Source organism: Perna viridis, chromosome 15 (genome assembly GCF_037379345.1).
Source record: "Perna viridis isolate PV_CMFRI_1.1 ecotype Kerala chromosome 15, ASM3737934v1, whole genome shotgun sequence".
In the NCBI taxonomy this organism is placed as follows: Eukaryota; Metazoa; Mollusca; class Bivalvia; order Mytilida; family Mytilidae; genus Perna; species Perna viridis.
This window is the reverse complement of record NC_142459.1, coordinates 10,852,589-10,878,299: the sequence shown is the minus strand read 5'-3', so window position 1 is coordinate 10,878,299 and position 25,711 is coordinate 10,852,589. Positions and strand designations below refer to the sequence as shown.

The following is a 25,711-nucleotide window of genomic DNA, read 5'->3' as shown; positions in this document are numbered from 1 at the left end:
TTCAGTAATTTGTTATTGTATGATGCTCTGTCATTATTCATTAAATGTTCTAACAATCTTGCAAATGGAAAAATCAGAAACACATGTAAAATCCACCTCAAATTTTTTTCAGTGGAGAGTTAGAAAATAAGGATTTTGAAAGAGTCATCTTCCCTCGAAATGTTATTTTCAGTGCATTTTAATTAAACTATGACTCTATTTATCGAAGAGATATTGAAAACAAAGTTGTCTTTGTTCTTCGGTTCTTGTGGTGCAAATAGTCAAACGTTTAACAATGGTGCTTTTTATACCAGAATGATACTTTTTTTCATGCATTTTCATTATTTTTATTTTTATTGTAGCTTTTTAATAGCAACTGAAATCGCAGAACTTTCGTTAAATTAATGTTGTGATATTGTTTTCTTTTTTCATCGTTGTTGTGTGCATATATTTGTTGTTAAATATATACGGATTGCAATGAGTGTTCAAGTTCCTCTTGCCAACACTAAGGAACTTAACATAATGGGTTCAATTCATGTAGATGTAACTGTAAACCAGGTTTTACAGGCCTAAGATGTGAAAAGGGTTAGTTGTATTATATTATAATATTTTTAATGGAATGGATATTGGCTTTTAGTATTTTGAATTGTTCATTGAAATATTAATAACAAATGATGGCAACATGAAATAACACTTAACCTTCAAAACCTTCATGCTTTGTATCAAACACATTTATGTTGTGTACATTAAATCCCATTTTTCATATAAGGCACAGTCGTCCCCTTGTTGTTTCAGCTTTAGATATAAAATATACTGGATTTCCAGAACAAACATTACCCTTTGTTTCCTATCCGCTATCATTCAATAAAATACATTTATTAACTGCCTTTTACTTGTATCATTACTTTGTAGTCTTTCAGTGTATTCTTTACAGTATCAGTTTGAAACAGTGGGTACTAAGACAATATATTTTTTCATGCAGAATTGTTTTTGCGGATGTAAAATTTGATGTTATAAGGCAAAAATATTAATCTAGAGAAACATGAATCGAACAATAATCAACGGAATATATGAATAGACAGGAAAAAAAGGCAAACACAACGATGAAAATAAAAAAAAAATAAAATAACGCGTACAAACATAAATAAATAAAGAAAAGGGTTACGAAATATGTTAACGTTTTTTTTTTAATTTTGGCGGGTGTTTAATTGTGCATTCAGGCAATATCAAGTTTATTTTGTGCGTTTATAAAGATAACACTTTGATACGTAAAATTAGCTAGGACCTCGCTAACAATACCTTATTTGATGGTTAAATAGAGAATTATGTTCATTTTCAATCACTTTTACTGGATTTTTTTATAATTTGTTGATAATGGGAAGAATTCCTTTACATGCACCTGTAAAACTGGATACTTTGGTCAGAAATGTAAAACTTGTAATTTGATGAGTGATAAGTCCATGTACATGTAGAAAAAAACTACGTTAAACCACATTTTCTTGCCTAAAATGCATTAAACACATTTGCAATCATTCTTGGCAGAAAACGATAAGTTATTTCCAATTATACCCAACGCAAACAAAATTCCCTCATTCCTCATTCTCAATAACATTTCTCTTTTCTTTATCCAAAAATATACCTATACCCCATTGCAAACTAAAAATCCCCATTTCCAATGAATTCCATTTCATCTAGCATGTCGATATTTTTTTTCATTTTTGTAAATAAGTTGCTCAATAGGTATATATTTGATGAAATTTGTAATAATTCGATCCCATCTGTCTGCTCTTATGAGATAATCCACACCGAAAGGCAACAGTTTCTTTTGTATTTTAGAGTTATATCTCCTAATTTTTAATTCTACAAAATATTCTATATATTTTTTCTCCTATGAACAAAGGTTATATGAAAAACACAAGCATATTTCTGTTTACTATAACATTTTAAACACAATATCAAAAAAAAAAAAAAGTATGAAGGCTTTCCAACAATGGACCACATTTTGCATTATTTTTATATGGAGTGCTACTTTGTTGCTAATTGTTGTTTTTTTTTACTCTTGTATACTTTTTAAATAAATAAATGTTTGATTACAATATCCCAATTGCCAATTATTTCACTAGTCCTCAATCTTAACCCGTATACACTAAAATAGTCCACCGTACAAATATCTCAAATTGATAGAAAGTGCGGTAAAGATAACTTTTAGTTGATACATAAGTAATAGAAATGAGAAGAAAACATCGCTTTCGAATTTCACGAGTTTGCAATTAAAGATCTGTATAATATCTGTTCCATAGAGATATGTCAATTTGTTGTAATTCATAAAATGTAAAAATAAATGTTATATAATACAAATACCTAAATGGATAAGGTAATATGTAATATCTTTTGTGAATACAAAAGTACAAACCCCAAATAAATTGCAAATTCCAGTATTCTAATCACGTGTTTCAATGTTAAACGTGTTGAACAAGAAGCACTGATACAATATACGCAGACATTTAAATATTAAAAATAAAGTATATACAAAAATATCTATGAGCGATCGTTCTTGTAACAAAGCGTTTTTTTTTCATGTAGATTGTTTTTTGTGATACTTTCCACAACTACCTAGACACATATTGCCACTATCTATAGATACTTCGTGTAACTATGTAGTTATTTCTCACTAGAATAGAAGTATTTCTTACCAGTATCTAGATACCTACTAACTCTTCAAGAGCATCAAGGGACTACTTACAAGTTTCACACAAACATCTAGATGCTTCTCACAGCTGTGTAGATATATGGACTTGTCAAAATTTGTCACGATATTGTGTACAACTAGATACCTCCTGTAACTATCTTGATGCTTTTCACAAGTATCTAGACGTTTCTCACAAGGAACTAAATACTTCATTCATTTGTCTAGATACGACTATAAATTGAATAATATATGCATACCCTTACATGTAGTACCAATATAACTGTGAGTAGTATCGACATATTTGAGAAAAATATCTAGATAATTGTGTGAAGCAAAGTTAGTTAAGGCAGGTATCATTATGCTTGTGAGAGGTATCGTCGTGGTAAAGAATCTAGATAGAAAATTACATTTAAGTAAAAATAACGTACGCAAAACCAATAATATCAAAATAACGTACGCAAAACCAATAATATCAACATAGAAAGTAAAATCAAGCTCAGAATATTTGAAATAATATACAACATTATAGCTAGCTCCATTATGATATTTCAAGTTTCAATTATTTAAAGTTCAAACGGAAAATGGAATATAGCATTGCGTTACGTGTTCAACATAAGAAAATCGAGATATGTACGAATCGAGGAAAACGCGCACTACACAAGACAACGAGTTCTGTTGAATTCAACGTACATGTACATGTATGTTTGTATTTTGTACAGATTATTCGTGTTCTGGTGCAAGGTATTTCACTTGGCAGAATCACTGCTATTATTTGACTGATCATGAGAGGGATTGGCATATACATGGATCTGTAAGTTGCTTATTGCTTAATTCAACTATTGGTATTGAGAAATACTTATGAAGTATGATACTTTAGAACTAATATATATTTTATTTGGAATGTGCAATTGGTAGTCGTTGTTGAAGGTGCAAAAAAAAAAAAAAAAAAAAAAAAAAAAATTTTCGATCTACATTTGTCATATCTTTACGTAACTAAATTCCTTTTTGCATACAGATGTGTACACTGGACAAAACCAAAATTCATCCGACACTTCTTGCAAAATCATCAGAATTGTATAGAAAGTTAGATTAGTGAATGTTAATTGACCAGATTTGTTAACCAAACTACTATTAGATACATGATCGGTATAGCTGTGCACCCTCCTACCCCATACGAAATCATTGACATAACTGTATGTTCATCACACACACGTACTGTATCATCGTAGATAGGCGTGATCGATAAGTATTAAAACTGTTTGAATGCCAATTTTCAATTAATGAATGGGTAACAAATTAGTAAATTGTTTTTTTTTTAAATTATTTCATTACTTTTGACAAAGGATCCATGCCGGGAAAAAAATATGACACAAGCTATTATTAATGGTGATGAGGAGCATAATTCAATAATTAAACATGTTAGAGGAGACCTTAAAGGTTTGTCTTTACCAAATATTCAGTCAAATTAATGGGTTTGTTTAACAAAAATGAGTTTTGACGAGAGAAAGTAAATAGAATGAATGCATTTCAGAATTTTGAAAATATAAATGCATGTATTATAAGTATAAGGAATATGTCAAAAAGAAAAAAAAGAAAAAGTGATCAAAAATATTTCGGAACCCTCAAAACAATAAAGAGGAATTCCAAAGAACTTGAAAATTAACCAATGCAGTACTGTTACAAGACTGTTTACGAATGAAGGGTAATGACTAGATCACGGAACTGATAAACTCTACTCAAAAGGAATATTTAAAAAAAAAATATGTCCATACAAAAATGGCAATATCAAGGGAAATAAACTGGAAATTTGAAAAGCATTTTAATGGTCCTGACTTTGTACAAGTATTTCCGATAGAAATGGTGTGATCAGGAAAGTTTTAAACATTTTGCAAATATTGTGCAAATATTGTTAAGACTTTATTTTACACGTAAAAAGTTCTTATGCAAATTTTAGAAATTGTTTTAAAAATGTGATGAATGATTTCAATGAGTTTCGAGTGAAAGTCTTTGCCCTAGTATTGTGGTCTGTTTACAAAACACTAGACACAAATGCCAATATCGTGTCAAGACGTATATACAGCCAAATGGGCCACATATGATAATCATATGGTGCTCGATTCATATGGTAATCATAAAATAAAAAAAGCATATGATATATAACATATGATAGACATATAATTATCATATGTTTCTCATATGTTAATTTTGCTTGAAAACACATGACTATCATATGTTTGTGAAAAACATATGATTATCATATGATAATCATGTGATTATCATATGCATATCAAATCATTAGATTATCATATATGGTACTCGATTCATATGATAATCATATGATGTAAACTATTTGATTTTCATGTTTAGCATATTGCCTATGTAGATGGCCTGAAGCTAAGAGAAATGACGTTATATAAATCTAACATCTCCATGTATATAGTTTGAATCTAAGAGAATTGACACAGTTCCGAAATCTGTATAGTATGAAACTTCGTGCAATGACGCAGTTTAATACCCAAAATTCTATAAAACCAAACTTGAGTAATGATAAATTACAGGCATCTTTATAGTCTGAAACTAAGGGTAAAGGTTTCAGGTTATAACCAGAAGTCTTTATAGTCTGAAACTAAGGGTAACGGTTTCAGTTTATAATCAGAAGTCTTTATAGTCTGAAACTAAGGGTAACGGTTTCAGTTTATAACCAGAAGTCTTTATAGTCTGAAACTAAGGGTAACGGTTTCAGTTTATAATCAGAAGTCTTTAAGATCTGAAACTAAAAAACATGACGAAGTTTAATGTCTAGAAGTCTATTTATCCAGAGCTCTATAAGTCTGAAAAAAGTGTAATGATACAGTATATTGTCTAGAGCCCTATACAGTCTTAAACTGACTGCAAAGACACATTTTCATATTCAGACGTCTAAATTGTCTATATTGTCAAAAAAAGGACAAAAGTATGTTATTTTGTATCCATAATTATAGATAATGATCAACAAGAAAAATGGTGTAGTTTCACATCTAGAAGTCTATAGGTCTATAACTTATAGTAATGATACAGTAGTATGCAAACACGTCTTAATAGTCTAAGGGAATAACACAGTTTCATATCCAGAAGTCTTAACAATTCTTTACTGTAAAATCTGTCCTTGACTTAAAAATTTGGCTGTAGTATACAGATGCTCAAACTATGATCAAATGTCATATTAAGCCGTATAAATGGGTTGAAATACTTTTTGTTTCGAATTTGGCAGGGCTCAGCGTTGAAAAGATTCTCTACATGTCTTCACTAATTCGTGTAGAAGCTTTACTAGTAATTCAAGCAAATTGACTAATTTTTTATGATTGCAACAGGAATGAATAATTCAAAAAAGTATTTTAATGAAAAAAAAAGCATTATTAAAAAACGATCACAACTAATAGATAACAGTAATTTCTTCAAGCATATATCTAGTCCGTTTTACAAAAAAATTAGTACAGTAACAGAACCGATCCGTGCAAAAAATTGCGATGGGTCATCGACCTCCGATCAGTTTCGGATCAGTCATCGATCTGTCAAACCGATCTATCAAATCGGTGATCGCATCACGTGACCACAGAGCGGTCAAATATTTTAGGGTTTCCGATGTTTTCTTTGTCAATTTAAACATATTTACATAATGCAATAACTTTGAATATCAATTTGTACTTTTATTTTACATCGGTTTTATTTTTAACAAATCATTACTTATTTACATAACAAAACTGCGATCAGATGTATCACCGATCATCGATCCGTCAGCGATCAACCAGTCAACGGTCATCGATCCGTCAAACCGTTGCGCAGATCGGTTTAGAGACTGTTCAATAACAGAGTTTTTGGTTTATTAGACAGTAATGAATAAGTGATATTATTCAAAGCAGCAATCCTTTTAATGCTGATATTGTAAAAATAATATTCAAACAAAATTTGAACTTAGATATCTAAATATAAGCCAAAATGGCAGGTAAAAACACGTGTTTTTCTTCGGGAACGATGTCATTGTAGCCAGCTAGATGGTAACCACCTACAATAGCATCATGCCTTTTTTACATTTGTCTGAAATAAAAATGAATTTATGAACTTTTATACGATTTTGAATAGAGAATAACAGTCATGGTTAAGTATTATTCTCTGTAAGAATCAATCAAATTATGTAAGGTGTGATTCACTCCCAAAAAGCTACTTATTTTTGTATGTTACTATGTCTATATAATCATGATGATGAAATGTATAATTATTCATTCCTAAGTGTCTGCTCTAGGAAGATAATCCACATTGACAATTCAACGGTTTCTGTTATATTTAAGTGTCATTTACATAGGTTTTTACCTTAATATTGGATTCTGTAGAACATTTTATATATTTTTTCTCTCTTAAGAAAGAGGGCTATTTGAAAAGCCATATGCCAAGTTATGTTACCTATCGAATTTTAAACAAAATATCAAAAATAAAAAATTGCAGGCTTTCCAACCAAAAATCACATTTTGCATGATTCTCACCTGTAGTCAAATTAATTGATCAGTGAAACCTGTCAAACACTGAATCCTGAATATTAAGACTTATCCCAATATTTTAATAGGTAATCTGGAGTGTATTCCTGTTCTGTCGCTTTTGAATCCATTTCAGTTATCATATAAAGTGTAAAAATCAAACCTTCCTGTAAAATGTAAAAACGGATCCGGCTGCCTATTTCGATAGCTTAAGATTTGAGTCCTTCTTTAATTTTGTATAATTACATTTTTGATTGATATATTTCCTAAATATTTAATTTCTCTGCTGATGGTGAGAGGTTATTTCTTGAAACACGTGTACAGAAAATTGTAATTTTCAATAAATATGATTGGTAATTTTTTATTTGATATAAATTTTTATGTATTGTTAACTTTTGTAAACTGACATCTGTCTAAAACGAAACAATGAAGGCAAATAAAAAAAAATTACCTAACTGGTACTACACAGGCAAATATTGCTCACATGAAAGTCATGTGAATCGAGCTTCATGTGAAATTCATGTGAAATTGACATGAAATTAGCATGATGTTCATGTAAAACTTACTTAACATGAATTTCATGTGAATATGTCATGTGAATATCAAGTGAAGGCTTGATTCAACCGAATTTCAAGTGAACTCTGTCACTAAGTTTATTTGCTCAATTCATTTGATAATCATGTGACATTTGTGTGAAAATTTTGTCTGTGTAGGTTCTAGTCAACATAAATCGTCCAAATTGTGAAATCTGTTAAACAAATCGATAATTTATAACTTTCAAAGGGGATTCGCCTTAGGCATGTTTTAATATATCTATTTATGTGTCGAAACATAATTTGTACTCATGTGTGTTTTATTTTAGAAACTAGGACTTTTTGGTTGGGTGGTAACTTCAAACATCAAAACTATCATTGGTATTGGATCAATGGAAATCAAATTAGTTCAAACGATCATCATTGGGAGGGAGATTCAGGGTATTCTCATAATCATGATTACTGCATGGTAATGGACGGAGCAAGATGGGAACACAGAAGATGCGATGATGGTCACATACATCTATGTGAATCCGTCATCGAGCATTTCACTATCACACCCACAAGAAGGTTTACAACTTCTACACCAACTTACATGCATTCAACAGAGATAGGTAGTATAATCTGTCTTCCTAAGCTTTGCGTATCACATCTCATACGTTATGCCAGAGCTTGCCGCAACTATGTAGACTTTTTGTATCGCGCTAGGACTCTTACAGTTATATTTCTGGAACAGGACTATGTTGCTACAAGATTAAAGTCATTACTACAGACTTTTTATGGTCACGATCATGAACTTGTGGATCGTTATGGTGTATTCATCTGCAGCATGAAAACTGATTTGTTCATCGTGTCATAGTTTTCCTATCCTCTTTCGTGTACCCCAGACTTGACTTTTTTATGAGTAACCAACTCGATCGGTGGGTGTTTCTAGAGAAGCAGAGGATGCTTACCCGACAGGTGCACCCGGTCCATGCTCCCATTTTTTAGTGTTGTCCGAGTTGCTCATTTGCTTTGTTACTTTGTATGTATGAATTATTTTTCGTTAATGGTCTTTTTTGTGAATGTCTGTTTTTCTTGTTTGAATTTTTTCCCTACATTACATTATTTGCATTTCCGCTAGAACCTTGGTTCCCTTGATTTATCTTAAAATATGAAGGATGTTTCAAAGAGCATGCAAAACTAGACGGTTACATGTTGTACCTTATTCATGTAATTATGTATTTAAATTGAAAAAAATGAAGGAATCGGTTAATAATAAATATTAGTAAAAAAATGTTAAATTTAATAAGGAAATATAACAGTTAAGTTTATAGTGCATGATACAAAAATGTACGGAATGAAATATTGAAATAACAAAATTTTATGGGGAATGGGGATGAGGCGAGTATTGAATGGTGTAAAAGCTAAGTTTTAAAAAAAGTGTACGTTTTCGTAAGAATCAGGCAAAATGGTAAATCATAAACAGGCATGTGAAAAACCCAATAATCTTACAATATCATTTCACTCAAGAACAACATCTCGATTAGCTCAGAATTTTAAGAATTTGCATGTTACGATTTAAGGCAATTGCACTGGTGGATTCGAATCCTTTCGATATAATGGACACTGTTACTACTTTCTGAATGATACAAAACGGCGACACGGTCACGTGAGTATATTCATATTGGAATAGTATTCATAGAAGTAAATTAGTTAATATGCCGTTTCGGGTGCTTCCTTATACAAACAATTGAAAGGAAGAACACATTCATTTGTGAATAAAATAATTTGAGAAAAAAATACTGTTACCTGATTGGTTAAAATAATTTTGTTATATCTCAATTGATAAAAAAATATTGACACGCCCCTACTCAGTTAAATTAAGAGTTACTGTTATCATGTTTAAAGATAAAAATATGTTTTAAAATTGATTTATAAGAATTCGCAATTCTTAAATATCTTCGCACAATAAACATTGTCACATGAAAAAATGTATGTTATTTTTCATTAGACACAATTTTTATTTTTGCCAATTCTTTCAAATTCAAATAAATTTCGCTATTGTTAAAATCTTCTCTGTTGATTTGTAATTTATATTTATTTCCATGTGTTAATAAATGTACAATAACTAAGATCCTTCCCAATTAATACAACTCAGAATCAAAACCATATACAGTAAAACCCTCCTTAACCATACCCCTTTGACCTGAAGAATTCCGTCGGTTTGGACAGGAGTACGATTTATCCAGTATTAAAACACATTTCAACTAAATAATTGTTTGACGAAGTTTTTCGGTTTAATCAGGGTTCGGTTAAGACAGATTTGCGAAGTACGTAGAAAACCTGGCTAAGTTAATTTGTCAACCACAATTATGACATTATGGCACGATCTTAATAAAACTTCGAGAACGATCCGGGACTTTATTCCATTTGGCCGCTTTATCAGGGTTATAGTACCGCAATATTTACGTTATCACTACAAAAAATTTATATTAGTTATTATGAACCATAGGATTGTTTACACTATGTGAGCCGACTTGTTCATCGTGTCCTTGTTTTCTCTTTCGTCTACCACAGCATTATTTTTTCTCTTTTGTCTGCCACATACCAGTCAATTTATTAGCAACTTTACAGGTGTTTCAAGAAAGGTCGAGACCACCAACTTTGTCGTAACATATACTGCAGTTTTCCAGTTGTTATTTTATTCGGGTGATGGCTACTTATTATTTACTTTTGAATCTATAAACATGCTCTTTTTAGGGTTTCTAAATTGTTTTTATATCTTTAGCTTCAGTAAATAATTGATAAATTGTTGTCCGTTAAACGCAAATTTTTCGTGCATTATCAAGATGAGTACAAATTAGAAACAAAAAATTGATTGATTTATTATTAATTTTAACGCCCGAGCAGCAATATTTAAGCCATATTAAGGCGATCAACATAAAATGGAAGATAAAATGAAGATGAAATGAAAAGTGGGATGGGACACAAGGATGATAGGGTCGACAATTTTTGATTGCCACAAGTCAAAAGGGAGGGATGGGTAGGGTCTAGAAATTTAGCCTCCTGTGGCGGAGCGCACATGTTCCTGCTCCTATCGAATTTTACAACAGGGTTCTTTAACGTACGAGGAACCTGACAACTTTCTCAACACGGTGCACCACTATGGTTTGCATGTACACGCCAGGGGTACCCTCATTCCACCACCTGGGGCACACATCCCAGTTGGTCTTTGGGCAGAGCGCCTAGCCCCCGGCTAGGTTTTTGAGCACTATTAAGTCGCCTTTTACGACGAAAAGGGACAGGACACTAGGATAATTGGGTCGACAAATTTTGATTGCTACGAGAAAAAGGGAGTTATTAGAATGGTCGGGCAATTTAGCTTCCTCTGGTGGAGCGCAAAGGTTCCCAATCCTATCGAATACCACAACAGGGTTCTTTAACGTGTGAGGAACGTGTCATCATTCCCAACACAGTCTACCACTATGGATCTCTTACGACACCTTTATCCCAAACAAAGATACCCCACTCAGCCTTTTTAAAATACAAGCCTAATCAACTCTGAGGGATGAGCATTTGGTCAATGATCAAATTTTAACTAACCAAGGCGACTTTTTCGACATGCAGAATTAGCTAAATAGCATTGTCCCGAAACGGTTTTCAACCTTAATAAAAATAAACGACAGTCTCAATATAAAACACATTCTTTAATTAAGTGTTCTGTATACATTTTTGTTATCTTTATAACATTTAACATCTTCTAGCAAACCATTTCATATTGTACTAGGTCCTTTTTCACATTGACAATGGCATATTTATGTTCAGATTTCCATGCCAACAAATGTGTTGCTGATTTAATTTAACATTTAAGATGAATCATTGCAAAAAATTGTATTCATGACTACAAAGCCAATCCAACAATATGTTAAAAATGATTCTCGACTTTTCGTTCTTTTTATTATGGTTTTTCCATACTTTGATAATTATTATAGACAAGATGTATCATTTTAATTTGGTTTTGATAGAAAACATTGCATTTAACTATGAAACATGACAAAATGAAATTAACATTTACGCAAAAAGTACACGGATACAACGGAGAAATATATCCCAAAAACTGACTTCAATAGGATAATACGACATATTTACGGAAGAAATTCGGGTGATGGTACATTGTAAGTGTATACTGTCAAATAAAATATATTTTTATGATTTTTCTTCCTAAGGAACCATGTAAGACATTCGGAAATCAGTATCAACTCGTCATCATCAATGACGATGCGGAGCAGCAAGCTGTCTCAAACTTTGTCAGAAATACTTTAAAGTGTAAGATTTTTTAAGTTTTCATATAATTGGGTTTACTTTCTTTTCATAACTCGTGTAGTATTATTGTTCATTGTTAAATAATAATAGTCATATGGCAATATGTGGTTAGTTTAGTCCCCAAAAATAATATCTAGGCAGAAGAGGAGTAGCTGTTGTTAATTTTGAGGGGTGACTTACCGGTCCATAACAATTCGCCCATATTTTTTTCGATTTTGTAGGCTTTCGTTTGAGCTCATATTCATTTTGTAGATAGCAATGATAACTGTTAGAAAAGCTCTTGACTCAAATTTTGGCGTCAAAATCTCTTAATTCTGGCGTCACATTAATTTCCTAATATAAAGTGACGTGAGTGTAACTAAATTTAACAATTTACCAAGAAAACGTGGTTCTAAATCGTAAATAATGACCGGTTCCTAACATAGTGAACCACAGGTTCATAGTCGGCCCGTGCCAAAAATATTTTGAGGTAATATGAGATCATAAGTTAATGGAAAATAAAATTTGTTAATATTTGATAGTTACCTAACAATCAACGGTTAAAGTTTTAATTCTATAATTGAAATAAGTTTTTAGTACTGGTTCCATCTAATACATTCGTATTAAGAACCAAGACAACTTGCATAGTAAAATGATTCTTACATATAATCTAAGATGCTCCCATTTATATGGGCAAACATTCTTATACGAAATTTTCTTTATGTAAAACAATTTATTTGGTCTTTACATTTTAGAATTTTGTTAAGGTACACTTATACACTTCATGTGGAAACGGGATATTACCAAAGCATTATTTAAGGGTAGGCGGTTTCAGGCTGTTAAATATTCAAATTTTTATAACTTGTACACACGTCCAATAAACCAAATAAATAGTGGGATTTTGATGATACAAAAATAAATCATAGGCATCGTATGCAAATGTACATTTTATACATGCATAGGAATATCCAAAGGGTGTAGGGCTGTACCCCCCCCCCAAAAAAAAAAAAACAAAAAACAAAAAAAAAAAAAAAAAAAAAAAAAAAAAAAACACACACAAATGAAATAGACAAATTTATCAAAATGTTATATTTAGTTAGTTAAAACATTGGAAAATACACAGTAATAAATATATTTTTTTGTAGAAATTTTATATTTAGCATAGTATTATTAAAATAAATGAATAGAATCATGCTCAGAAACACTTCTTTCATATTTTCTACCGGGCCTTATGAATAACTTATAATTTATTGATAGACACGGACGTCGTTTGGTTACGTGGATATTACGCCCACTTTCATGGACATGGTTACTGGGGATGGAGCCATGACGACAAAATGAACACAAACAGTCATTTATGGAAAGACGATCCAAATATGCATCACTATGGGTGTCTCGTTCTTGATGGCATGCGATGGGGTATACGTTACTGTTCAGAAAAGCATTATCAACTTTGTGAAGGAAATTGAACTTCTGTAACTTTTAATTTGATACTAATACTATATACAATACTATTTTCCAATAGGGTCCAGAAGACTCGTTCCATTTTCATTTTCCTTACCAGAACATATTGAAATCCGAAGACCGGTTTGCTTTCCATTGTTTACTTCCGGGATCTTGAATCGCTGTATCACAATGCAAAATCGTCTATTTAATGTTTTTTCGTAACACTTTTATTATGCACAACTAGAAAACTTAATCGGCATTTTTACAAAAAAAAAACGATGCTTCGCTTTTAATACTGAAGTCAACGCTTTGTAAATATCAAATCTCAATGCACATGACTGGTAGGCTAAGACCCATTCTCGTGAAATCACGTTGTCACATAAAAAACTTACTTACGCAATACGCAGTGAAAAATAAACAGTATTGTAGGTTAAGGTTATTAATAATGGTTCATTTGAAATTTAAAAATTAGTAATTGAATTTTAGTACATGCTTCGACGATTTAATAATTTAGTTGCACGAAATTATATCTGTATCACTTCAGAAATCATAAATACAGAATGTTTTAAATTGAATGAATATTCTATAAGGTTAGGTGTTTATCATTTTTTTTAACAAATCAATTTGATAAATTTGGTTAATAGCAATATGAATAATTAAAGCAAAATAATGCCTGATTGTGATTTGCAATTTTATCGCTGTTGAGGGATAGTAGATATGGAGTAGAACACATTTTAAACATTTTTTTGAAAGTGTGCAGTGTTCATTTTTAGCGGTAAATTTCAGCTTAGATTTTTTAGACCTATGTACAAATTCTGTTAAGACTACATTTAGATTTATATTCATTACAAATACAAATACTTTATGGTATTGCCAGTGTATTAAGTGTTATATAATCTGTAAACCCAACCTATATGAAACAATATTTGATATCCCTGGGCAACAGGAAAATATTTCAAATTGACATTTTTTAAATCTAATAAATATATCCTAAAACAGTTAATTTTTGTATTGTATTAGACATATATTCATATTGGATATGTTTATTAAAATCATAGAAAACATTTAGTTGACTGAATCCCTCCATCTGCATGCAGTATACGATTATCAATAGGATGCAACATTCAATACTTTAATATTTTTAAAAACATTCAAATCAAGTTAACATTCATTCAAAATTGAAAAGAAGCAATAAAACATCGCATTTATACAGAGAAAAATCTTTAATTATAACAATTTTACAACTTAAATTTTACAACCTAAATATTGGCAAAAATACCGATGTATCATGAAAAGGACAATTGATATGCTCAAAAACTAAATAAATGGTATGAGTGTAAAAACAGGAAACAAGGACGATCTATATATACAATGCGGAAAAACAAATTATGTGGGGTACATCTAAAAGAGTAATCAAGGGAACCAAGGTTATAGCAGTAATCGAAAGAATGTAAACCAGGGACAAAGACCAGACATGGAAAACAGGCACACACAATAAAGAACCCAAAGTAACTAAAATCATACATACAAAGTAATAAAAGCAAATGAACAACTCGGACTCCACTCAAAACTGGGAGAATGGACCAGTATAATGTAGTAATAATCTAGCAACAGAAATGCAGCTCCCTTCCATGTGTCTAATTCTATTCACACTAGAGCATGTTAGTAGCGAACCTGACCATTTTATTTTTGTATTATCATATAGCTTCCTAATAAAAGTTTTTTTTTTCTTTTATTTAGCAATCATTTAGTGGATTACATTGCAATTATAACAAAATTTCAATAGGGTGTTCTAATTCCAGAAATCAGACTCATCTTTCTGCACCATTAGAACCGCTTTATTCACCGTGTTATATTTTTGTTCTTTTCCTCTTTTGTCTAACCTGGTGAGTTGCAGAGAATGCTTATCCTACCGGTGCAACTGGTCCATGCTCGCAATTTGTACTGGAGTCTAGATTGCTCATTTGCTTATGTTATTTTGGATTTTTTTCATGTTCTTATTTGTTGTGCATGTCTTTTTTCCCAGGCTCAGTGTGTCATTCTAATGTCAGTGCGCATTTTAATGTATAAGTTAAATATTTTTTTTCTTCATGAAATTGGCATGATGATGGGCGTTAGAACCTTGTTTACATGTGGTATAATGGATCATAACTTTCGAATGATTTCAAGCTAAAAAATAATCTTTATTGATTTTCCTTCATTTGAAAAGTTGTTTATTTCAATTATGCATCTGTTCCCTTTCAAACACCAACAAAACATACCATATCAATGGGAAAGAAAATTTGTTAATCCCTTGTTGACTTTGCTAAGTTAACTTGTAATGAAAATTCGTTTGAATTGCATTGGTTTTACATCCATCTCTGCAAAATGTTAAATGTATATTCATTAGAGGTCGACGAAGAAGATAAGACAAGCGACATTATAGTGAAAATGTATTTGATTACCTTCATCATTTTGTGTGAACTAATATAAAAAAGGATCACAATTTGTAATTTGTTTAAACTCTTGATTATAAACCTTTACATCTTACGATTTTATATTTACATGGTATACATAAGTTGTATTTTGTGCTGAGACTAGACCAATCTTATGATCGATATGCCAAGACTTTTTCAGTGCAAGTAACTTACTAAAAGCACACGTGAAAAATAATTTCACATTAAAATAGAGAAAATTGTATAAAATCAATGATAGTGTACTGTGCTCTAATGGTTCTGACAACAGCAAATAACAAAAGTCTGCATTTCACTGTTTCCATTTTTGCAAGTACAAGGACCTTGTAAAACAAGGAGAACAAGAAACCTTACAATGTAAACACTAAAATAGGAACACCGTGTGAAAAACAGTGTATTGAGTAACAAATCTTTTCCTCAAAAATAATGATTTATATTTGAGTCATATTTGAAAGATCCAAACAAATATTGCAAATACAACCGACAAAACTATTTCGGTTTTAGGTTACAGACCACCAATTCAACCAATGAGCATTCGGAACGTACGCAAAAATAGTCCTACGCAGAAATTACCCCTGTTCCTCATAGTGCTGTGAAAAAAGTTCTCATCTTATTTAAAAAATTTAAACAGTTTCTGAAAGGAAAAACATTTCTGTACATTTTATAGGTGCATTTTGCTTCTTGTGATGTGAAGCCTAATCTCCATAATGAATTTTAAATATACCCCTATCTTGTGAAAACACTGGGATTTCCCATGCTATTTATAGACCCTTCACTTCCGGTGACCAGTACTGCACTGCAAGTCTGCTAACCCCACATGCCATTCTGAGGATTGTGAGCTGACATATGTAGAATCATGCTGATATATAGTCCTCTGCAGGTTAAAGTTAAGGTAAAGTCCAGAGAAGCCATTGAATATTGTGAAATTAGCATAGAAGCCTATGGAAAGTGGAATTAGTGGTTTTTAGCCTTAATATGAAGCCATGGCAAAATGAAAAGTTTCTTGAAATAGCTTTAAACTACTTGAAGATCTTGTTAACTTTGCCATGAGAGGAATACACTACAAAAATCCTTCAAAATATGCATTTTTTTAAGTTATAGGTCCAAATTATGGCAAAATTGGTCTTTTTGGCTGATTTTTATGTCCTATCTTGTAAAAAGTGTAGAAAATTTAGTAAAAATATCAAATATTAAACTTTGAGGGCTATATCTACCTAAATATGGTGGTAATAAGCACTTGAAATCAAGTTTTGTGTAGATTTGAGCAAAAATTAGGTTAGAAATGAGGAAAAACTCACTTTCATTACTGCGGTTAAGGCCATATCAACATTCCCCTATGGCAACATGGAAAATCCATTATTGAGTACTTTTTTTGCTTTAGGTGCCCTTTACTGGTCATGTTTTAATGTGAAAACACTGTATTTACAAATTTAAAGCCAAATATATCACCTTTTGTGAAAATTTAAAGATTTAGGATTTTTGACATGTGATCAAGAAAAAGGGGGAGGCATGTCAGAAATAAATTTTTAAAAATAGACCAATTTCTCAGAAAATGATTACTTTTAAAACTATTTCTTCATTAATATTGTTAAAAAACAAGTTGTGATTGATATTTTTTATTTGAAAAGTCAGAAAAAGTTCTTTGCAAATATTTAATGCATTTAAGTATGGTAGAATATTGTCACTTTTTTGCTCGCACAACTTGGTTACCCTATATTTAAAAATCAAATATTTAAAAAAGTGCTTGTCACATTTCACTGAAACTTTGCAAATGCATTCAGTATGTGTGTAGGAAGATACCTGTATAGTTATTTATTTTTTCTAAGACAAAAAGTGACTCTTTAGGTTACAGACCACCAATTCAACCAATGAGCATTCGGAACGTACGCAAAAATAGTCCTACGCAGAAATTACCCCTGTTCCTCATAGTGCTGTGAAAAAAGTTCTCATCTTATTTAAAAAATTTAAACAGTTTCTGAAAGGAAAAAACATTTCTGTACATTTTATAGGTGCATTTTGCTTCTTGTGATGTGAAGCCTAATCTCCATAATGAATTTTAAATATACCCCTATCTTGTGAAAACACTGGGATTTCCCATGCTATTTATAGACCCTTCACTTCCGGTGACCAGTACTGCACTGCAAGTCTGCTAACCCCACATGCCATTCTGAGGATTGTGAGCTGACATATGTAGAATCATGCTGATATATAGTCCTCTGCAGGTTAAAGTTAAGGTAAAGTCCAGAGAAGCCATTGAATATTGTGAAATTAGCATAGAAGCCTATGGAAAGTGGAATTAGTGGTTTTTAGCCTTAATATGAAGCCATGGCAAAATGAAAAGTTTCTTGAAATAGCTTTAAACTACTTGAAGATCTTGTTAACTTTGCCATGAGAGGAATACACTACAAAAATCCTTCAAAATATGCATTTTTTTAAGTTATAGGTCCAAATTATGGCAAAATTGGTCTTTTTGGCTGATTTTTATGTCCTATCTTGTAAAAAGTGTAGAAAATTTAGTAAAAATATCAAATATTAAACTTTGAGGGCTATATCTACCTAAATATGGTGGTAACAAGCACTTGAAATCAAGTTTTGTGTAGATTTGAGCAAAAATTAGGTTAGAAATGAGGAAAAACTCACTTTCATTACTGCGGTTAAGGCCATATCAACATTCCCCTATGGCAACATGGAAAATCCATTATTGAGTACTTTTTTTGCTTTAGGTGCCCTTTACTGGTCATGTTTTAATGTGAAAACACTGTATTTACAAATTTAAAGCCAAATATATCACCTTTTGTGAAAATTTAAAGATTTAGGATTTTTGACATGTGATCAAGAAAAAGGGGGAGGCATGTCAGAAATAAATTTTTAAAAATAGACCAATTTCTCAGAAAATGATTACTTTTAAAACTATTTCTTCATTAATATTGTTAAAAAACAAGTTGTGATTGATATTTTTTATTTGAAAAGTCAGAAAAAGTTCTTTGCAAATATTTAATGCATTTAAGTATGGTAGAATATTGTCACTTTTTTGCTCGCACAACTTGGTTACCCTATATTTAAAAATCAAATATTTAAAAAAGTGCTTGTCACATTTCACTGAAACTTTGCAAATGCATTCAGTATGTGTGTAGGAAGATACCTGTATAGTTATTTATTTTTTCTAAGACAAAAAGTGACTCTTTAGGTTACAGACCACCAATTCAACCAATGAGCATTCGGAACGTACGCAAAAATAGTCCTACGCAGAAATTACCCCTGTTCCTCATAGTGCTGTGAAAAAAGTTCTCATCTTATTTAAAAAATTTAAACAGTTTCTGAAAGGAAAAACATTTCTGTACATTTTATAGGTGCATTTTGCTTCTTGTGATGTGAAGCCTAATCTCCATAATGAATTTTAAATATACCCCTATCTTGTGAAAACACTGGGATTTCCCATGCTATTTATAGACCCTTCACTTCCGGTGACCAGTACTGCACTGCAAGTCTGCTAACCCCACATGCCATTCTGAGGATTGTGAGCTGACATATGTAGAATCATGCTGATATATAGTCCTCTGCAGGTTAAAGTTAAGGTAAAGTCCAGAGAAGCCATTGAATATTGTGAAATTAGCATAGAAGCCTATGGAAAGTGGAATTAGTGGTTTTTAGCCTTAATATGAAGCCATGGCAAAATGAAAAGTTTCTTGAAATAGCTTTAAACTACTTGAAGATCTTGTTAACTTTGCCATGAGAGGAATACACTACAAAAATCCTTCAAAATATGCATTTTTTTAAGTTATAGGTCCAAATTATGGCAAAATTGGTCTTTTTGGCTGATTTTTATGTCCTATCTTGTAAAAAGTGTAGAAAATTTAGTAAAAATATCAAATATTAAACTTTGAGGGCTATATCTACCTAAATATGGTGGTAATAAGCACTTGAAATCAAGTTTTGTGTAGATTTGAGCAAAAATTAGGTTAGAAATGAGGAAAAACTCACTTTCATTACTGCGGTTAAGGCCATATCAACATTCCCCTATGGCAACATGGAAAATCCATTATTGAGTACTTTTTTTGCTTTAGGTGCCCTTTACTGGTCATGTTTTAATGTGAAAACACTGTATTTACAAATTTAAAGCCAAATATATCACCTTTTGTGAAAATTTAAAGATTTAGGATTTTTGACATGTGATCAAGAAAAAGGGGGAGGCATGTCAGAAATAAATTTTTAAAAATAGACCAATTTCTCAGAAAATGATTACTTTTAAAACTATTTCTTCATTAATATTGTTAAAAAACAAGTTGTGATTGATATTTTTTATTTGAAAAGTCAGAAAAAGTTCTTTGCAAATATTTAATGCATTTAAGTATGGTAGAATATTGTCACTTTTTTGCTCGCACAACTTGGTTACCCTATATTTAAAAATCAAATATTTAAAAAAGTGCTTGTCACATTTCACTGAAACTTTGCAAATGCATTCAGTATGTGTGTAGGAAGATACCTGTATAGTTATTTATTTTTTCTAAGACAAAAAGTGACTCTTTAGGTTACAGACCACCAATTCAACCAATGAGCATTCGGAACGTACGCAAAAATAGTCCTACGCAGAAATTACCCCTGTTCCTCATAGTGCTGTGAAAAAAGTTCTCATCTTATTTAAAAAATTTAAACAGTTTCTGAAAGGAAAAACATTTCTGTACATTTTATAGGTGCATTTTGCTTCTTGTGATGTGAAGCCTAATCTCCATAATGAATTTTAAATATACCCCTATCTTGTGAAAACACTGGGATTTCCCATGCTATTTATAGACCCTTCACTTCCGGTGACCAGTACTGCACTGCAAGTCTGCTAACCCCACATGCCATTCTGAGGATTGTGAGCTGACATATGTAGAATCATGCTGATATATAGTCCTCTGCAGGTTAAAGTTAAGGTAAAGTCCAGAGAAGCCATTGAATATTGTGAAATTAGCATAGAAGCCTATGGAAAGTGGAATTAGTGGTTTTTAGCCTTAATATGAAGCCATGGCAAAATGAAAAGTTTCTTGAAATAGCTTTAAACTACTTGAAGATCTTGTTAACTTTGCCATGAGAGGAATACACTACAAAAATCCTTCAAAATATGCATTTTTTTAAGTTATAGGTCCAAATTATGGCAAAATTGGTCTTTTTGGCTGATTTTTATGTCCTATCTTGTAAAAAGTGTAGAAAATTTAGTAAAAATATCAAATATTAAACTTTGAGGGCTATATCTACCTAAATATGGTGGTAATAAGCACTTGAAATCAAGTTTTGTGTAGATTTGAGCAAAAATTAGGTTAGAAATGAGGAAAAACTCACTTTCATTACTGCGGTTAAGGCCATATCAACATTCCCCTATGGCAACATGGAAAATCCATTATTGAGTACTTTTTTTGCTTTAGGTGCCCTTTACTGGTCATGTTTTAATGTGAAAACACTGTATTTACAAATTTAAAGCCAAATATATCACCTTTTGTGAAAATTTAAAGATTTAGGATTTTTGACATGTGATCAAGAAAAAGGGGGAGGCATGTCAGAAATAAATTTTTAAAAATAGACCAATTTCTCAGAAAATGATTACTTTTAAAACTATTTCTTCATTAATATTGTTAAAAAACAAGTTGTGATTGATATTTTTTATTTGAAAAGTCAGAAAAAGTTCTTTGCAAATATTTAATGCATTTAAGTATGGTAGAATATTGTCACTTTTTTGCTCGCACAACTTGGTTACCCTATATTTAAAAATCAAATATTTAAAAAAGTGCTTGTCACATTTCACTGAAACTTTGCAAATGCATTCAGTATGTGTGTAGGAAGATACCTGTATAGTTATTTATTTTTTCTAAGACAAAAAGTGACTCTTTAGGTTACAGACCACCAATTCAACCAATGAGCATTCGGAACGTACGCAAAAATAGTCCTACGCAGAAATTACCCCTGTTCCTCATAGTGCTGTGAAAAAAGTTCTCATCTTATTTAAAAAATTTAAACAGTTTCTGAAAGGAAAAACATTTCTGTACATTTTATAGGTGCATTTTGCTTCTTGTGATGTGAAGCCTAATCTCCATAATGAATTTTAAATATACCCCTATCTTGTGAAAACACTGGGATTTCCCATGCTATTTATAGACCCTTCACTTCCGGTGACCAGTACTGCACTGCAAGTCTGCTAACCCCACATGCCATTCTGAGGATTGTGAGCTGACATATGTAGAATCATGCTGATATATAGTCCTCTGCAGGTTAAAGTTAAGGTAAAGTCCAGAGAAGCCATTGAATATTGTGAAATTAGCATAGAAGCCTATGGAAAGTGGAATTAGTGGTTTTTAGCCTTAATATGAAGCCATGGCAAAATGAAAAGTTTCTTGAAATAGCTTTAAACTACTTGAAGATCTTGTTAACTTTGCCATGAGAGGAATACACTACAAAAATCCTTCAAAATATGCATTTTTTTAAGTTATAGGTCCAAATTATGGCAAAATTGGTCTTTTTGGCTGATTTTTATGTCCTATCTTGTAAAAAGTGTAGAAAATTTAGTAAAAATATCAAATATTAAACTTTGAGGGCTATATCTACCTAAATATGGTGGTAACAAGCACTTGAAATCAAGTTTTGTGTAGATTTGAGCAAAAATTAGGTTAGAAATGAGGAAAAACTCACTTTCATTACTGCGGTTAAGGCCATATCAACATTCCCCTATGGCAACATGGAAAATCCATTATTGAGTACTTTTTTTGCTTTAGGTGCCCTTTACTGGTCATGTTTTAATGTGAAAACACTGTATTTACAAATTTAAAGCCAAATATATCACCTTTTGTGAAAATTTAAAGATTTAGGATTTTTGACATGTGATCAAGAAAAAGGGGGAGGCATGTCAGAAATAAATTTTTAAAAATAGACCAATTTCTCAGAAAATGATTACTTTTAAAACTATTTCTTCATTAATATTGTTAAAAAACAAGTTGTGATTGATATTTTTTATTTGAAAAGTCAGAAAAAGTTCTTTGCAAATATTTAATGCATTTAAGTATGGTAGAATATTGTCACTTTTTTGCTCGCACAACTTGGTTACCCTATATTTAAAAATCAAATATTTAAAAAAGTGCTTGTCACATTTCACTGAAACTTTGCAAATGCATTCAGTATGTGTGTAGGAAGATACCTGTATAGTTATTTATTTTTTCTAAGACAAAAAGTGACTCTTTAGGTTACAGACCACCAATTCAACCAATGAGCATTCGGAACGTACGCAAAAATAGTCCTACGCAGAAATTACCCCTGTTCCTCATAGTGCTGTGAAAAAAGTTCTCATCTTATTTAAAAAATTTAAACAGTTTCTGAAAGGAAAAACATTTCTGTACATTTTATAGGTGCATTTTGCTTCTTGTGATGTGAAGCCTAATCTCCATAATGAATTTTAAATATACCCCTATCTTGTGAAAACACTGGGATTTCCCATGCTATTTATAGACCCTTCACTTCCGGTGACCAGTACTGCACTGCAAGTCTGCTAACCCCACATGCCATTCTGAGGATTGTGAGCTGACATATGTAGAATCATGCTGATATATAGTCCTCTGCAGGTTAAAGTTAAGGTAAAGTCCAGAGAAGCCATTGAATATTGTGAAATTAGCATAGAAGCCTATGGAAAGTGGAATTAGTGGTTTTTAGCCTTAATATGAAGCCATGGCAAAATGAAAAGTTTCTTGAAATAGCTTTAAACTACTTGAAGATCTTGTTAACTTTGCCATGAGAGGAATACACTACAAAAATCCTTCAAAATATGCATTTTTTTAAGTTATAGGTCCAAATTATGGCAAAATTGGTCTTTTTGGCTGATTTTTATGTCCTATCTTGTAAAAAGTGTAGAAAATTTAGTAAAAATATCAAATATTAAACTTTGAGGGCTATATCTACCTAAATATGGTGGTAATAAGCACTTGAAATCAAGTTTTGTGTAGATTTGAGCAAAAATTAGGTTAGAAATGAGGAAAAACTCACTTTCATTACTGCGGTTAAGGCCATATCAACATTCCCCTATGGCAACATGGAAAATCCATTATTGAGTACTTTTTTTGCTTTAGGTGCCCTTTACTGGTCATGTTTTAATGTGAAAACACTGTATTTACAAATTTAAAGCCAAATATATCACCTTTTGTGAAAATTTAAAGATTTAGGATTTTTGACATGTGATCAAGAAAAAGGGGGAGGCATGTCAGAAATAAATTTTTAAAAATAGACCAATTTCTCAGAAAATGATTACTTTTAAAACTATTTCTTCATTAATATTGTTAAAAAACAAGTTGTGATTGATATTTTTTATTTGAAAAGTCAGAAAAAGTTCTTTGCAAATATTTAATGCATTTAAGTATGGTAGAATATTGTCACTTTTTTGCTCGCACAACTTGGTTACCCTATATTTAAAAATCAAATATTTAAAAAAGTGCTTGTCACATTTCACTGAAACTTTGCAAATGCATTCAGTATGTGTGTAGGAAGATACCTGTATAGTTATTTATTTTTTCTAAGACAAAAAGTGACTCTTTAGGTTACAGACCACCAATTCAACCAATGAGCATTCGGAACGTACGCAAAAATAGTCCTACGCAGAAATTACCCCTGTTCCTCATAGTGCTGTGAAAAAAGTTCTCATCTTATTTAAAAAATTTAAACAGTTTCTGAAAGGAAAAACATTTCTGTACATTTTATAGGTGCATTTTGCTTCTTGTGATGTGAAGCCTAATCTCCATAATGAATTTTAAATATACCCCTATCTTGTGAAAACACTGGGATTTCCCATGCTATTTATAGACCCTTCACTTCCGGTGACCAGTACTGCACTGCAAGTCTGCTAACCCCACATGCCATTCTGAGGATTGTGAGCTGACATATGTAGAATCATGCTGATATATAGTCCTCTGCAGGTTAAAGTTAAGGTAAAGTCCAGAGAAGCCATTGAATATTGTGAAATTAGCATAGAAGCCTATAGAAAGTGGAATTAGTGGTTTTTAGCCTTAATATGAAGCCATGGCAAAATGAAAAGTTTCTTGAAATAGCTTTAAACTACTTGAAGATCTTGTTAACTTTGCCATGAGAGGAATACACTACAAAAATCCTTCAAAATATGCATTTTTTTAAGTTATAGGTCCAAATTATGGCAAAATTGGTCTTTTTGGCTGATTTTTATGTCCTATCTTGTAAAAAGTGTAGAAAATTTAGTAAAAATATCAAATATTAAACTTTGAGGGCTATATCTACCTAAATATGGTGGTAATAAGCACTTGAAATCAAGTTTTGTGTAGATTTGAGCAAAAATTAGGTTAGAAATGAGGAAAAACTCACTTTCATTACTGCGGTTAAGGCCATATCAACATTCCCCTATGGCAACATGGAAAATCCATTATTGAGTACTTTTTTTGCTTTAGGTGCCCTTTACTGGTCATGTTTTAATGTGAAAACACTGTATTTACAAATTTAAAGCCAAATATATCACCTTTTGTGAAAATTTAAAGATTTAGGATTTTTGACATGTGATCAAGAAAAAGGGGGAGGCATGTCAGAAATAAATTTTTAAAAATAGACCAATTTCTCAGAAAATGATTACTTTTAAAACTATTTCTTCATTAATATTGTTAAAAAACAAGTTGTGATTGATATTTTTTATTTGAAAAGTCAGAAAAAGTTCTTTGCAAATATTTAATGCATTTAAGTATGGTAGAATATTGTCACTTTTTTGCTCGCACAACTTGGTTACCCTATATTTAAAAATCAAATATTTAAAAAAGTGCTTGTCACATTTCACTGAAACTTTGCAAA

At 31.4% G+C, this 25,711-nt stretch overlaps 1 protein-coding gene across 1 annotated transcript; it reads left to right on the top strand.

Moving 5' to 3' along the window:
- Window positions 1-3,390: 3,390 nt before the first annotated feature.
- LOC148596908 (uncharacterized) lies at window positions 3,391-14,493 on the top strand. The gene is made up of 6 exons (XM_088563921.1): window positions 3,391-3,479; window positions 4,012-4,105; window positions 8,039-8,323; window positions 9,275-9,360; window positions 11,918-12,017; window positions 13,251-14,493. Exons 2-6 carry the CDS (start codon window positions 4,033-4,035, stop codon window positions 13,460-13,462), a joined length of 756 nt encoding a protein of 251 aa, XP_088420047.1. The 5' UTR covers window positions 3,391-3,479; window positions 4,012-4,032; the 3' UTR covers window positions 13,463-14,493.
- Window positions 14,494-25,711: the final 11,218 nt, after the last annotated feature.